This window comes from Muscardinus avellanarius (assembly GCF_963383645.1).
Source record: "Muscardinus avellanarius genome assembly, chromosome: 6".
NCBI classification, from domain to species: Eukaryota; Metazoa; Chordata; class Mammalia; order Rodentia; family Gliridae; genus Muscardinus; species Muscardinus avellanarius.
This window is the reverse complement of record NC_137791.1, coordinates 136,507,517-136,521,735: the sequence shown is the minus strand read 5'-3', so window position 1 is coordinate 136,521,735 and position 14,219 is coordinate 136,507,517. Positions and strand designations below refer to the sequence as shown.

General features: G+C 57.3%; 1 protein-coding gene across 1 annotated transcript in view; it reads right to left on the bottom strand.

The window, feature by feature from the left end:
- Positions 1-14,219, bottom strand: part of SORCS2 (sortilin related VPS10 domain containing receptor 2) — a gene marked incomplete at both ends in the record, with an annotated part of 417,103 nt that overhangs the window by 243,493 nt on the left and 159,391 nt on the right. The window contains one exon of the mRNA XM_080697785.1: positions 4,698-4,765. Within this exon, the coding sequence (XP_080553911.1) occupies positions 4,698-4,765 (68 nt within the window). The remainder of the gene's footprint in view (positions 1-4,697; positions 4,766-14,219) is intronic.

Genomic DNA, 14,219 nt, shown 5'->3' with positions numbered 1-14,219 from the left:
GGGACAGGGACAGACGGGCGCGGGGGCCGTGTGGGAATCCACCCAGAGGGGGCACTAGAGTTACAGACTTAGCGATGGACTGTGTCGAGAGCCGGACAGAGGCCCCTACAGAGATGCCCCCGTCCTGAACCCCAGCACCTGTGCAGTGACTTTATTTGGCAAAGGGGTCTCTGCTGACAGGATTGGCACCTGCGGGACTATCCAGCTGGGCCCTAAACTCAGTGGCTGGTTCCTTAGGAGAAATTGAGACGGGGGCACAGGGAACACCTTGGACACAGTCGCAGGGAGAGAGCAGAGCGGACGCCAGGAGCTGCAGGAAGAAGGCCCCCTCCAGCCATCAGAGAAGGCGCCGCCCTGGACACCCCAGGACTACACGAGGACACATTTCTGTTGTTTTAAGCTCTCCAGTCTGTGGTCATTCGTCGCGGTGGCCATAGGACTGGCCGCTGAACTCAGACAGCGAATAAAATCAGGGTGGTCATGCTCACGTGGTGACACACACCTGTAATCCCCAGGACTTGGGAGGCTGAGATAGAAGAATTGCAGGTTCGAGGACAGACTCAGCAACCTAGCGAGACCCTCGGCCACTTAGTGAAACTCTGTTTCAAAGAGAAAAATTAAAAGGGCCAGGGGGTAGCTCGGAGATAGAGTAAGCCTGTGTTTAAACCTCAGTACAAACCAGCCAAGCACCCCAGCATGGTCCCAAACACCGGCCCTGGCTCGAGAAGGGCTGTTAAAGAGAGCAGGAGAGGAGTCTTTAGCTCCTGATACTGGCCAGGGCCCGGGGTCTCGCTCCCCTCCTTACCCAGCCTCTTACGTGGATTCAAAGGCGCCTTGCAGCTGAGCAGAAGAAGGGACGGGTCATTGGATCGTGGAAGCCGGGCGGGGGGGGGGGAGCTACTGTATGGGGCCTGTTAAATGCAAGACAATTAAAAACGTATTTGGCTTCGATTTAGGAGTGTCGTTTCTAAAATGTAAATACCATACCTGTCATTAAAAATGTATTTTTGCAATTCCACAGGAGGATTCTTGGGAAGTTCTGTGCTTTCAGTAAGTGTGTCTTTAACAGCCCCATTTAACACACGCTCCCCAGACGTGGCACTCAGCCTCCCATCGCCCCATCCCACCCATGCCTCAGACGCAGACGGAGGGCTGGCGGCATCCCAGGGAGGTCTGAGAACCGGCTCCAGCCTCTCAGGCTCCTCGCCCAAGTCCCAGCGTGAAAATATAGACAGAAGAGGAGACACTGTCGTCTGTCCTCCAAAGAGACAACGGGGATTGGGGAGGGGGGCTGCTCCTCCTCACTAGAAACTGAGAGGACGTCAATTAGATTAACAAACTAGCTGAGCATGGCGGTGCACACTTGTCATCCCAGCAGTCCAGAGGCTGAGACAGGAGGATCCTGGTTTGAGGCCAGCCTCAGCTACTTAGGCCCTTTGCAACTCAGTGAGACCCCTTTTCAAAATAAAGAATAAAAAACGGGGCTGGGGGTGTAGTTCAGAGGTAGAATGTCCCTGGATTCCATCCTCAGTACAACAACAAAAAAAAAATTAAAAAAATAAAGGATAAAACAGGGTTGGGCGTGTAGCGCGGAGGTTGGTAGAATGCCCCTGAGTTCAATCCCCGACACTGCAGAAAAAAAAAAAAAGAAACAAAAACAGAATAACAACAAACTAGTAAGTTTTAGAAAAGTTGCAGGATTGTGTGCTGCCAGAGAGCAGAGCCCTTGAAGATTTGGGGCCCGGCATCCACCCGGACTCTGCTCTCTCTAGGCTCAGCGACGGGACCCCAGAAGTCTCTCCCAAGGAACAAATCGAAAAGCGAGGCCACGGCCTAAAGCTTTTCCAGCTGCACGGACACGGGGAAGGCTGGGTGTCACGGGGACCAGCTGGAGGTGCCGGCCGCAGCCCAAAGAGCGGCGAGCAGGGCCACACGTTGCTCCAGAGAGGTGTCTTGTAAGTGACGGAGGGAGGGCGCGGGGCTCCATCGCGTCTGCCTCTGCTGGGGACGTCAGCAGGAAATAGACGATACAAACAAAGGGAGTGATTGCGCCCACGGCTGGGGACGTGGGAGAACTCTCCGGAATGACTGAGGCTTCTGCATGCATTTTTAATAAAGACGGCGGAACGGCTGGATGCAGAGATGGTGATGAGAGCGGAGGGTGGAAAATTAAGATCTGTTGATTGGTTTGGGGAAAAAAACTAAATTTAGGCCACGAGCCGTTCTGGGGACATCTGTATGTTCTTGCCCGCGGTCCCCACCGCCTCCATCTCGGGCATCTTGGCCACGTTTTTCAGATGTGCAGACTGCGGCTCCGGGAGGCTCCCTGCCCCTTGCGGCGGCTCCGAGGTGGCGGGTGCAGGCTGGGCTTTCCCACCTGCTTCTGGAGTCCTGGCCCCAGCCATGGGGCTGGCCTCTTTTGGTCCCCCATACCCTGAGGAGCTGGCAAGTGTGAGCTACAGCAAGTCTGTGGGTGCAGGCACGGTTCCACCAGGAAGCACCACTCACTGCTGTCATGACACTCAGATGGCAGCGTCTCCTCCACCCCCAGCCACGCACACCTATCATCCCAGTACTTGGGAGGCTGAGACAAAGGGATCATAGGTTTGAGGCCAGCCTCGGCAATGTAGTGAGACCCTCAACAACTTAGTGAGACCCTCTTTCAAGACAAAAAATAAGAAAGGCTGGGGGTATCGCTCAGAGGTAAAACCACCTCCAGCCACACGGAGATATCCCCACAGGCAGAGGAAGCCCAGCGTTCTGGAAACCTCTAGGGCAGGTGTCCCAGAGGACGGGTCAGCAAAGCCCCAAAGCTCTTGGGTGCCTGACTGGCGAGTCAGGCCACCAAGGCAGCTGAGGAATTCTGCTTGGAGGGTTAGAAGTCTTCACCAAGTCCTCTGGCCACTTCAGAGCCAAGGGGGCCATCTGCCCGCGGACCCTCTACCTCGTGTGGCCATGGAGGCCCTCCCCGGGAGAAGTGACCCTGAAACCAGTCCTCAGACACTTAAGGCTCTATGATTTCTGCTCTCTTCCAAAGACAATAGATCACCCCATCTGAGGCCGGAGTCGCAGAGATATTCCGAGAGCGAGTTTCCCAACACGTAAAGCCACTAGGAGGAGGGAGGACGTCAGGAGACATGTTGTCTACACAAGTCTGTGACTGCGGCTGGCCCGTGGCGGAGCAGGACGGAGACACGTGTGGCGGAGGGGTAAGCAAAACTCAGGGGCACACAGGGGGCCGCGTTACCACCACAGGGGGCTGGGCCAGCTAGCTCCCAAGAACCAGGCTCCTTCTACAGCAAAGAAGAATGCAGCTCCAGGGGGCATTTCAATGACCTCGAGAGTAGTACAGAAACCCCTTCTGTGCGAGCCAGCTCAGCGGGGCTCCAGCCGCCCTAGCTAAAAGCAAAGCCAAGAGCCAAGAACACCCCACCCCGGTGTCCCCACACATCAGGAATCCTGATCAACAAGGTATTTGCCAAGTAGAAAAGTGAATTAAAAACGGAGGGGCACGGTGGCGCACGCTTGTAATCCCTGTACTTGGGAGGCTGAGAAAGGAGGATCACAGGTTCAAGGCCAGCCTCAGCAGCTTAGCAAGACCCATAGCAACCTACTGAGACCCCATTTCAAAATGAAAAATAAAAATAAAAAATAAAATAGGCCTGGGGGTGTAGTCTCCAATATGAAAGAAAGAAAGAAAGAAAGAAAGAAAAAGAAAGAGAGAAAGAGAGAAGGAAGGAGTAAAAATAAATTGCTACTCAGGAAACATGAGTGGCAGTCAAAACGGTTCCAGGCCCAGAGCACCACTGTTGAGGGGAGAAGCAGACTCCATATGGGAAAGGCTGGACGTGGTGCACGCCTATCATCCCAGTACTTGGGAGGCTGACACAGAAGGATCATAGGTTTGAGGCCAGCCATGGCAATTTAGTGAGGCCCTCAGCAACTTAGTGAGACCCTCTTTCAAGACAAAAAATAAGAAAGGCTGGGGGTATAGCTCAGAGGTAACCCCACCCCCACCCCGGTTTAATCACCAGCACCAAAATAAAAGAATCCTCGTTAGAGAAAACCCTAAAAGCACAGCCCAGAAGGGCTGTCTCCCCCTGGGCATCATAAATACTAAAGATGACAATGGCCACCACGTCCACTCAGAGCCGCCTCTGTCATCTCAGTGAAAACATCAAAGGTGCCTAATGTTCCCGAGCTGAAATCACATTTCACATATAAAGAGATGTCCCGCTTTGCTGGTGGGCTATTTATTTACTGAGCTCTTTGGCTAAGCCCAGAAGAAAGAAACCCACTTGGACCCGGAGGACGGTGGCGCCTCCGGGGGCTCAGGAGCCGCGTGTGACGTCCGTGACGCAGCGAGGGGAAATTGCGCGCTGACCTGAATTCACGCGGCACACCCTCCTCCTCCAGGAAAAAACAAAGGGAAGGAGAAAAATACAGGAGAGAGAAGACGCACGGGCCAGGAGCCCGCCGAGCACCGTCCCTCCACGGCGACGGCGACGGCGACGGCGATGGGACTCCTGGCCCGCTTCCAACTTCTCCTTTATGTATTTTCTGGCCAAAGAAAAAATTGCAAGGCCACCAGCAGCACCCGGGAGCTGCAAAGCAAGCCAGGCGCTGCGGTCTCAGTCCTCGACTAGGAGCCTAGAGGAGGTGCAGGAGGAGACAGGCCCGCCGTCGATCTGACTTACCGCCACAGAGAGCTTTCCAGAACCTTCCCCATGTCTGCGTGATAGTACTTGGTCAGGATCAAGATCACCTGTGATGGGAACAGAAGGAAAAGGTGGACATCAGAGGGTCTTGAGGTTCTCAAAGAGGGATGCGGTGCCATTCCCCCCACCCCCCGGAGCTGGGGTCCCTCGAATCTAGCCACCCCGTGGCCCTCGCTCAGCTCTGGGCTTGTCTCTGTTCTGAAAACATGCTTCTGCTCTTCAGAAGGGCTCTGGGGACATCCTGACCCTAGGAGGTCTGCCCAGTACTTGTCACATGGCAGGGGTCCCTGAAGCCCAGCCCCGAGCAATCCCAAACTGTGACCAGAGGGGAGGCGCGGCAGTAGTCCCAGTGTGAGTGCCAGGCACATCTGGCAACGTTTCTGAAGACAGTTGTCCCCACGAGGGCCACAGAGATGGCCGAGGCAGGCGCAAACCCCGCAGCCCGGGCCGTCATCCTTCCCCGGAGCGGGGTTCAGAAGCAGGGCCGCCCACGGAGGGCAAGAAAGGTGGGCGAGACGGCGGGACAGCCGGAGGGCTTCGCACATCACCGCCAGCAGCCACACTTTTATTTTGTTGTTGAACTATTCAACGAGCCCTAGTTAACAAAGCCGTTTTCATTGCGCGCCTGTGCAGAAAATGCATTGAGAAAACGAAAATAAAGGTGTCCGAGAGGCCTCAAATGTTCTTCAAAACTGGCACGTGGAAAAAAAAGAGGAAATGAGGATCCGTCAGCCCCCCGGGAGAAGGAGATTGATCCCCAATTACCTCACTAGCCGCTGCATTCTCACCAACATCAAATTTCATTTCTCTCGCTGCCAGTCCGGATTAGCAGCGCCTAACACTCCCGTTGCCATGGGAACCCCAGGAGGTTTTAAAAAAAAAAAAAAAGGGACACCCTCGGGTTCCCTACATGGCTGCTGGCCTGGTTAATTTGGGGTCACCACACTGACCGGCTCCCACACCCAGATTCCTCCGTGAGAGGAGAACTTTTAGGGGCTGGGTCTTCGAGGCTCTGCTCGGGCAGCCGGCGGCCCGCCAACTGTCTCTTTCCCCACTGATTGGAGACGGAAGAGAGGGGGAGAGGATGTCAGCCAGGTCGGGACAGCGTGCAGCTGAGAGGCAGCGATGATTAAAAAAGAAGGAGAGAGGCCTTTCCTCTCTGGAAACAAAGCGACTCCTCGCCCGGGCGCACAGCCTGCCCGAGGCGAAGCCAGACCCTGGAGATAGAGCAGACAGCAAGAGTGACGGGCGGGGACAAGCGTATTTTTAACCTATCGATTTATATTTGATATGGTCTCCCTGTCCCCAGAGGGGTTTCTGTGGCGCCAGAGTGACAGCTGAGAAGAAGCTCAGCCTGTTTTCCCGGCCCATCCAGGATGGAATGCGCAGCACTGCTGCCATCTCATCCCGCCGGCCGCTCTGCGGGGTGGGAGCTCGCTCTCCACGCACGCGGCGCTCGGGCTCCCTTCGGAAGCTGCCTACTGTGTGTGTGAGCCTTCTCCCAGGAACTGCTGCCTCTGCGCACGGTTCTGCTGCTGAGTAAAATACTTCCTCCCTCCCTTGTGTGAAGATGCCACCGTCTCCTCCCAGGCTCCGTCGGCCAGGCCTTGGTCCAGGATGGTCTTCATCCTGGGACCCTCTTCCCTCATACCCACCCGAGTTCTTGTTTGCTCCTAAACGACCTTTAGCCCTCAGTTGAATCCACGCCACGTCTGGGAAGTCTCCCAGATAATCCCCTGGACTCAGCGCCCCTCCGTACCTTCCCCTCACCGTGCTCCCATCCCACACAGCTCACAGGTCAGTCCTTTGAGATAGAGACCTCTCTTGGTCCATGTCCCCAGAGCTGGACATGGCACCCGCCACATAACCAGCAGGCCAACCACTCGAAGATAAAAATAGCTTCCCCAAAGATGTGTCGCAATGATAGTCAATGCAACAAGGCCCGGGGGAGACGAGGCCCTGGGCAGCCCTCCCCGCTCTGGCCACACATTCACAAGTCACCCCCTTCTATCCGGAGGACACGACGTCCACTCCTCTACTGGGGACAGACCACTCTCCTGGGACCATGTAATGTGATAAGCTTACAGGAAAGTGGTCTTTGCTGGACAGTGTGACCAGGAGGCCACCGGAAGGGACGGGAGCTGGGGAACTGACCATCAGGGCGGCCTCTGTCCCTGTCCCTCACCCCGCTGCAGGCAGTGGAAGGAGCCCGATTTGGGGCCTGGGTTTTATGCCTTGGTTCTGCAAACTTCCCAGCAAGTCTTGGCCCCAACTCGCCTCAGTTCCCGCCCTGCGGTGACGCAGCACTGAGCAGGTAGATGTTAGGTGACCGCGGCCCGCACCCCGGCGTGCCAGGCACCGTGTCTGGGGTCTACTCGCTCAGCGCCCTTGCCCTCCGAGCACCCCCCAAGATGGCTCTGGTCTGTCTGGGTTTCACAAATGAAGCAGAGGACACTCAGGTGCTTTGCCAAAGGCCACGCTCAGTGGGATTTGACCCCCGGCCCGTGGACTTCAAGTGACGCTCCTTACTCTCTGCCCAAAGCCTGCTTGCAGAAGAAACGTCTATTAAAGTGGCTGCCAAGAACTCGGTATTGTGACCCATCCGTCTAGGGTCCTCCGCTAGCAGCTTGGGGAATGAGGTATCTGGGGTGCAGTTTCCCAGCTGCTAGTGGGCTACCATGGCTTTGGGCTGTTTCCATCTGGATGGGAGAGAAATCAGGAATGTGACTTGAACCTAGGGTGCGGAGCCAGGCATCTCCTGCCCCGGCTGACTGCCCCGGCGACCCAGAGCCAGGAGGAGGCAAGGGTTGAGAGTGACCGCCAGCCCAGGAGGGACGGCCCCCATGGCCACTCCCTCCTGGCCCTCTCATCTCTACCCACCTCTGGTCCTCCTGGCTCTGGGGTGGCACTGGAAGCATTTGTCACCGTTCGCACTGAGGGAGACTCGCCCCCGGTTCTGGGTGCCTGCTCTGCGGTGGCTCCTTACACCTTGGGTGAGAGCCTGCATAACTAGACCCTCCGAGCTGCCGCCAGTGTCCCCTTCTCCTGCTGAGGCTCAGAGCCGCCACACCACCAGCCTAGCTTCACGTGCAGGGCTTCCTGGGCTTGCTTTCAACACCACCCCAGCTGCATCACATCTGCCTCCCTAGTATAGGATGCACACGCAGGTTCTTGGGGTCCCCTGGCAAGCCGTCCCCCAGGCCCAGCCCAGCTGCCCTCCACCCAGAGAGGCCCCAGAGTGCCCGAGCTTGACACCAAGCAGAAATGCAGCCAACATGAATGAATGAATGGGAGTCCATGAGGAATGAAGGTATATACCCCACAATGCTGGCACAGCGGATATCAAACCTGGCTCGAGGCCACTGTCCCCTCCATGTCTGGAATCCCCTCGGAGCCTGTCCTGACACCCCAGGCTGGGGACGGGCCCCATTCTGGAGGCCCAGAATCTCAGCAATGCCCGTGCAATGCAGACAAGAGCCTTGGGAACAGGATCCAGGACCTGGTGGCCCAGGCCCTGCCCTCCTTGACCCAGAGAGACTTCCCAATCAGAGCCCCTTGCAGCCAGAGCCAGGCACTGGCCCGAGACCTGGCCACCCTGAACCGGTCTTCCTTCCCACCATCACAGAGCTGGTCCCGGGATGGCTGTACCTCGATGGCTGCGAGTCGCAGTGCTCCTTCTAGAGAGTGGGGTCTCCCAGACCCCCTCCTTAACCCACTACGCAGGAGCAAGCACCCTCCCCAGTAGGGGGCGCGGCAAGGGCTGTGGCTCTAGACAGACAAGGGGCTGGGAGGATTCAAAGAGAGCTCACAGGACCAGGGTGGTTCCATCCAATGCCTGCTTCAGGGAGGGGCAGGGCGTCCGTGAGAACAGACTCCGGAGCCCCCAGACCCCTCCAGAACTGGCTTCTGCACCCACTGCCTCTGGCTTCGCTCCAGCCAGCGGAGGGCCACAAGGGTTCACGGACCTCTGCCGCTCCGAGTGGGTGTCGGCATACCCCGTGATTCTGGAAAGTCAAGGCCAGTTTCCTCTGCCCGCTGCTGCTCATGGGGCCTTGGGCAAATTCTCTGTTCCTTGGGGCTCAGTTTTCTCATCCCAAAATTGGATTCCATCGGCACCTCATTGAAAGGTCACCATCCCCGAGACAGTGGCTACTCAAGGACTTCACACTTGTCAAGCGCGATTCCAGGGAACGGAGCTGATAACCAGAAACAACACACAGACCACTGTGATTCTAGAAAGAGAAGTTGCCCAAATATTTGCAGCTAATTGGGAGCGGGAGGTTTTCTTCCAGAAGGATGAGCACTGCAGTCTCCCAGAAGGCCTCCCTCGGGCCAGAGGGGATTAGACACGGCCTGGTTACAGTCAATGAGGCCGGTGCTCCGCCCGCCCACCCGCAGATGGGACCTGGAGGCTCCTCCGCCACACAAACCAAACTCTGGCTGGTGTCCAGAGGGGAAGGGAAGGTCACTAGGACGCCCTCCCTTCCCACGTAAGTCAGGAGGGCCTGGAGTTGAGGCCCTGCGTGTGCGAGCACACCCTGGGGCACTCCCCCAACCTAGAAAACTGGAGACATCTTCCCACTGACCCACAGTGCCCCGCCCCTCGACGGCACAGGCCAGTACCAAGCTCTCCCCGTAGGAGATGGCAACCGGGCTCAGAAGCTCACCGGGCTTCCTCCTGGACCAAGAAATCAATACCATTTAAGAGAAATTGATTCTGTATTTATTTACTAGGGAAAGGTATCTTGTTTTTCTCTGCTAAAGACTGCTGAGGAGTGGAGTGGGACTCAGGAAGCCATGCGAGGTGGGGGATCGCAGAAGCAGGCCGAGGTCAGCGCCCCACAGACCCCTGTGCTCCAGAGCCCGCTCTATCCATGCCTGCTCCTGCTCCGAAGCCCTGGGAGCCCCACCCGCCCCGGCTCCCTGAGGCCTCCTTGGTTCCACAAACCCCAGGAGCCTCCACCACATCCCCACTCCCAGATGGTCCAAACGCAGGCGGATCGTGAGAAGCTGAGCCTAAGAGCCCCAGTCACCGGCCACAGCCGCTGCCGCAGCAGCCAGGCTGCCCGAGCCCCGCCACCCGGACCTTGTTGGAGTCCTGCTCTGTGGCTCAGCCCCTGCGTGTCCCTGGAAAGCCACCTGGTGGCTCAGGGCTGCAGCAAAGACACCCGTGGCAGTGGATCCATTGGGAGCGAGTCGCTTGGGCCACGAGTAGTTTAAGGTCAGGCCTGGGTCAGGGCTGGAGCTGGGGTCGGGGCTAGGGGTTGTGTTAGGACTAAAGCGAGGCATAGGGTTTCTTTAGGACTAAACAGAGGGTGACAGCAGCTGGGAGGATGAACATCAGCACAAGTGTTTGGGGGCAAGAGTAGGCTAGGGCTAGGATTACACGTCGGCCCAGCACCTGGCTACTTGGGGCACAGAAGCCGCAGGTGCGGGGCTGGGCTGGGTCTGTCTTCTGTCCACTCAGCGCTCTATCCACAACACACTACGGCGTGGGGACCGCTGGCTTAGTGACGTGTGGGGACGCAGCTCTGGAGTCGCGGTCATGTCATATACGTAGAGCAAACTATAAACTGTGTGCTGTTTATTTTAGGAAGAAATGGCCAGCCCATCTACCAGGGCCACGCGACAGCTTCCCACCAGAGCCTCCCCGGCACAGACCCGCCGACCCCCTGTCTTAAGCGGCAAGCCGTCTTGCTTGGCCAGAGAGAGTCTGCCGGGTCGTAGCGCTGATCACACTGCCTTGCCAGAAGCGTGCGTGAGCTGGAACGTGTCCACTTTTGGTACTGGGGATGGAACGCAAAGGTGTTCCACCTTTGAGCTATGCCCCCACCTCTTTTGATTTTCTATTTTGAAAAACTCGGAAGCCGGGCGTGGTGGCGCACGCTCGTAATCCCCGCGCTTGGGAGGCTGAGACAGGAGGATCGCGCAGGTTCGAAGTCAGCCTCAGCTACTTAGTGAGGCTCTCAGCAACTCAGTGAGACCATTTCCAAATAAAATATAAAAATAGGTCTGGGAGAATAGCCCAGACGTAGAAAGCCTCTGAGTTCCATGCCCAGTAGCACAAAAAAAAAAAAAAAGAAAGAAAAGAAAAGAAAAGAAAAACTTGGGTCTTGCCAAGTTGCTGAGGGTCTAAGTTGCCTGAAACATGTAATTCTCCTGTCTCTGTCTCCCAATTACTGGAACTACAAGCATACACAATGACGTCCGGCTACTGTTTCATCTTTGGGGCTCAGAAACCCTCCTCCTTTCTCCCCTCTTCTACCTTGGTGCCCAGCACCAGGGGCCTCCCTGTCTCCAGCAAAGCTGACTGCCTCAGAGGCAGCCCAGGCGAGGCTGGGGGCTGCTCCCAACTGTGTCCCTGCCCCCCACCCACGTTCCTGCTGCTCCTCCACGATGCCAGAGGATCCAGACACACGTCTGGCAAGGCTAGGAGGAAGCGTGGTCACGTTGGCGGGGATGGGGTGGCCTGACCAGGGACAGACCCCTTCCTTCCTCAGCGGCAGGGTGGCATAGCCCCCAGGGGGATGTCACCCAGGCCCCAAACAGGATCCCTTCCTCCCCACAAAGCCGCGGCCTCGTCTCGACCACTCTGCCTGGGCAGCAGGGCTCCGAGGCAGGAGCAGAAGGCCCCGCAGCCTGGCGCCCATGCTCCCCCTGGCTCCGCTCCCTGATGGGGCCCCGCACCCTCTGCTCGCGCCCTCCCTTCCCCTCGGGAGAGGCTGCCGGGCAGGGGCAGATCCGGGCAGGGAAGATTCTGCTGTCTGCAAACCCAGAGATGTGAGGCCAGGACAAGGGTCCAGCCCAGGACGCTGCGCTGCCGTGCAGGGAGCAGAGGAGGGGTCCCCACAGGGCCTCCTCCATCTTGAGATGCAATGACTCTCAAATACACGCAAACGGTTTGGCCCAAACCAGGCCAGGCAGGGCAGGATCCCTGCAGAGCATTCGGCGACCAGATGGGGGGCAGCCTCCTGGCTCCAGACCACCCTGGGGGTCACAAAAGCTGGTGCCATGACAGGGGGCCAGGAGGGCTATACAGCCACCCTGCTGCGTTCTCACTCTCAAAACAAAGTCTTCATCCCAACAGAGAGAGGCAAGGGACACTTCAGTCAGATGCAAAAACAAAAAATAAAAAAGCCTGTGTACATGTGAACCCCACCCTAGTGGACACACAGAGGCGGGGGCCACCCTCCAGGTGGCTCTGGGCCAGCCCGGCGTCCCCAGCTCATGAGGACCAGACGTGGGCCAGGTAGAGGATGCAGAGGAGGAGCAAGACACAAGACAGGAACACGCCTATCATCCCAGCACTCGGGAGGCTGAGACCGGAGGATCGCGGTTCAAGGACAGCCTCAGCTACTTAGTGAGGCCCTCTGCAACTCAGTGAGACCCTGTTTCAAAATAAAGAATAAAAAATAGGGCAGGGGGTATAGGCCAGAGGTAGAATGCCCCTGGGTTCCATCCTCAGTACCGCAAAAAAAAAAAAAAAAAAAAAAAAAAAGTCAGAGGAGCAGGCCACCTGAGCCCCACATGGCCTTGAACCTATGACCCCCCTGCTGGCCAGGGCCCAAGGCCCTTCCTAGCTGGAGAGACCAGGAAGCTGGCTTGAAGCTAGAGCACATCGTCCCCATGCGAGGTCCCAGGATGGTGGACACCAGTATTGGCTGTCATCTCCTGGACACTCGCTACCCAGAGGGGGTGATGTAGAAACGGTGGCTGAGGCCAATGCGTCCACCTAAACCTCGTTTCCTAGGTCAGCCCGGCCTCCCCTGGGCGGTGGGTATGGCAGGGAGACTAAGCTGTGGCCACCGATGGACAGAGAGTGGACAGGAGAGCTGGCTGTCATCCTCCCAGGCCGTGACAGCCCTCCTCCTCCGCACCTGCCTAGCTGGGTAACACCGAGTGCTCGGCATCCAGGGATGCTAACTAATTTAATCCTCCCACAGTCTTGGTCTCTGGGAACCACCCGCCTCCACTTGGGAAAGTTGAAACACAGAGAGGGAGCTTGATTTGCCCCAGGTCACACAGCTCCGAGGTGGAGGGCTGAGCCTCAAGCTCCCGCAGCCCTTGAACATCAGAGCATGGTCTCCGTCCTCCATCAGGATCGCCATGGGAGAGAACTCCCTTAGCCTTCACCCAATTCAATATGAGAGCGTTGGACCAGGCAGTGGGAAACTGAGCCTTTCACTGTAACCAAACTCACGTCCTGAGCTTTGGCCTCTGCTGCGCCTAATGCTAGGCTCAGAGCCGCCTCCCCACAGGATGGACACCTGCCCCACGTGCACGCCGGGCTCCTGGACGCGCCGGACAATGGCTCCACACTGCTGAGAGAATGAATGTAGGAAGGATGTGTGTACAGACTGGCCTCCGGTCGGGCAGGATGGATCATCACCTTGAACACCCCGCCCCTTTCCCAATGATCCCTGCCGTCCATCATCCCACGGCTATCCCGCCAGACCTCCACGTGCCCAGAAGCCCTGTCGGGGAAGCCTTCTGGGACACACTCCCCTCTAGTCAGGGCTGGTGCTTTATCTGGGGTCCCTCAGACCTGGATACAGAGGATCTAGTGGTGCCCCCAAATGTGTGTACACAGGACCTGTCAATACGACCGTATTTGGAAAAGGGGTCTTTTCAGATGGAGTTTAAGATCTTGAGATGAAGTCATCCTGGATTAGGCCCTAGATTCTCCCCAAACCCACAAAAAAATAAAACATGAAAATAAAAAAGACACAGTGAGCCGGGCATGGTGGCACATGCTTGTAATCCCAGTACTTGGGACGCTGAGACAGGAGGATCACAGGTTTGAGACAGCCTTAGTAACTTAGCGAGGCCCTCCGCAGGCCCTCTTGTTCTCCAAATAAAAACAAAATAGGGCTGGGGGCGTAGCTCAGAGGTAGAATACCCCGGGGTTCAGTCCCCAATACCCCCCCCACACACACACACACACACACGACACACACACACACACACACACACACACACACACGACACATGGTGGAAAGATAGACGCAGACAGCGAGGGATGGGTCTAAAAGCCAAGGAACGCCAAGGAGTGCAGGGGATGCTGGGAACCTGGGCCATACTCTCCCCTGCACTGCAGAGGAGCCGCCCGCCTCCGGAAGGAGAGTGGGGACCCGTAAGCTTCTCTGCTCCTGGCACTTGGTCACGCCCACTCCAACACTCAGCGCCACACTTGGCCATTTTACAAAGGACAACTGAGGCTCAGCTCGTCAGGCAGACAATGCTGGGGCCTGGCAGGGAAGAGTCCCCATGGGGCTTGCCTGACTGCAAGACGGGAGCCCGTTCAGAGAGAGCCAGCCCCCCAAGGAAGGAAGAAGGGGCTCCCAACTGCAGCCCACTCCCCAGGGGCCTCCGCTCGTGCTGTCCCTAAGTTCCACCCCAGGAATGTCGGGGTGCCCCCGGGGACGTGTAACACGGAGCCCCACCCTCCGCCAGCCGGTACCCCCTCAAAGGAAGGAAGCCAACGTTTAAAAAAAGAGTTGA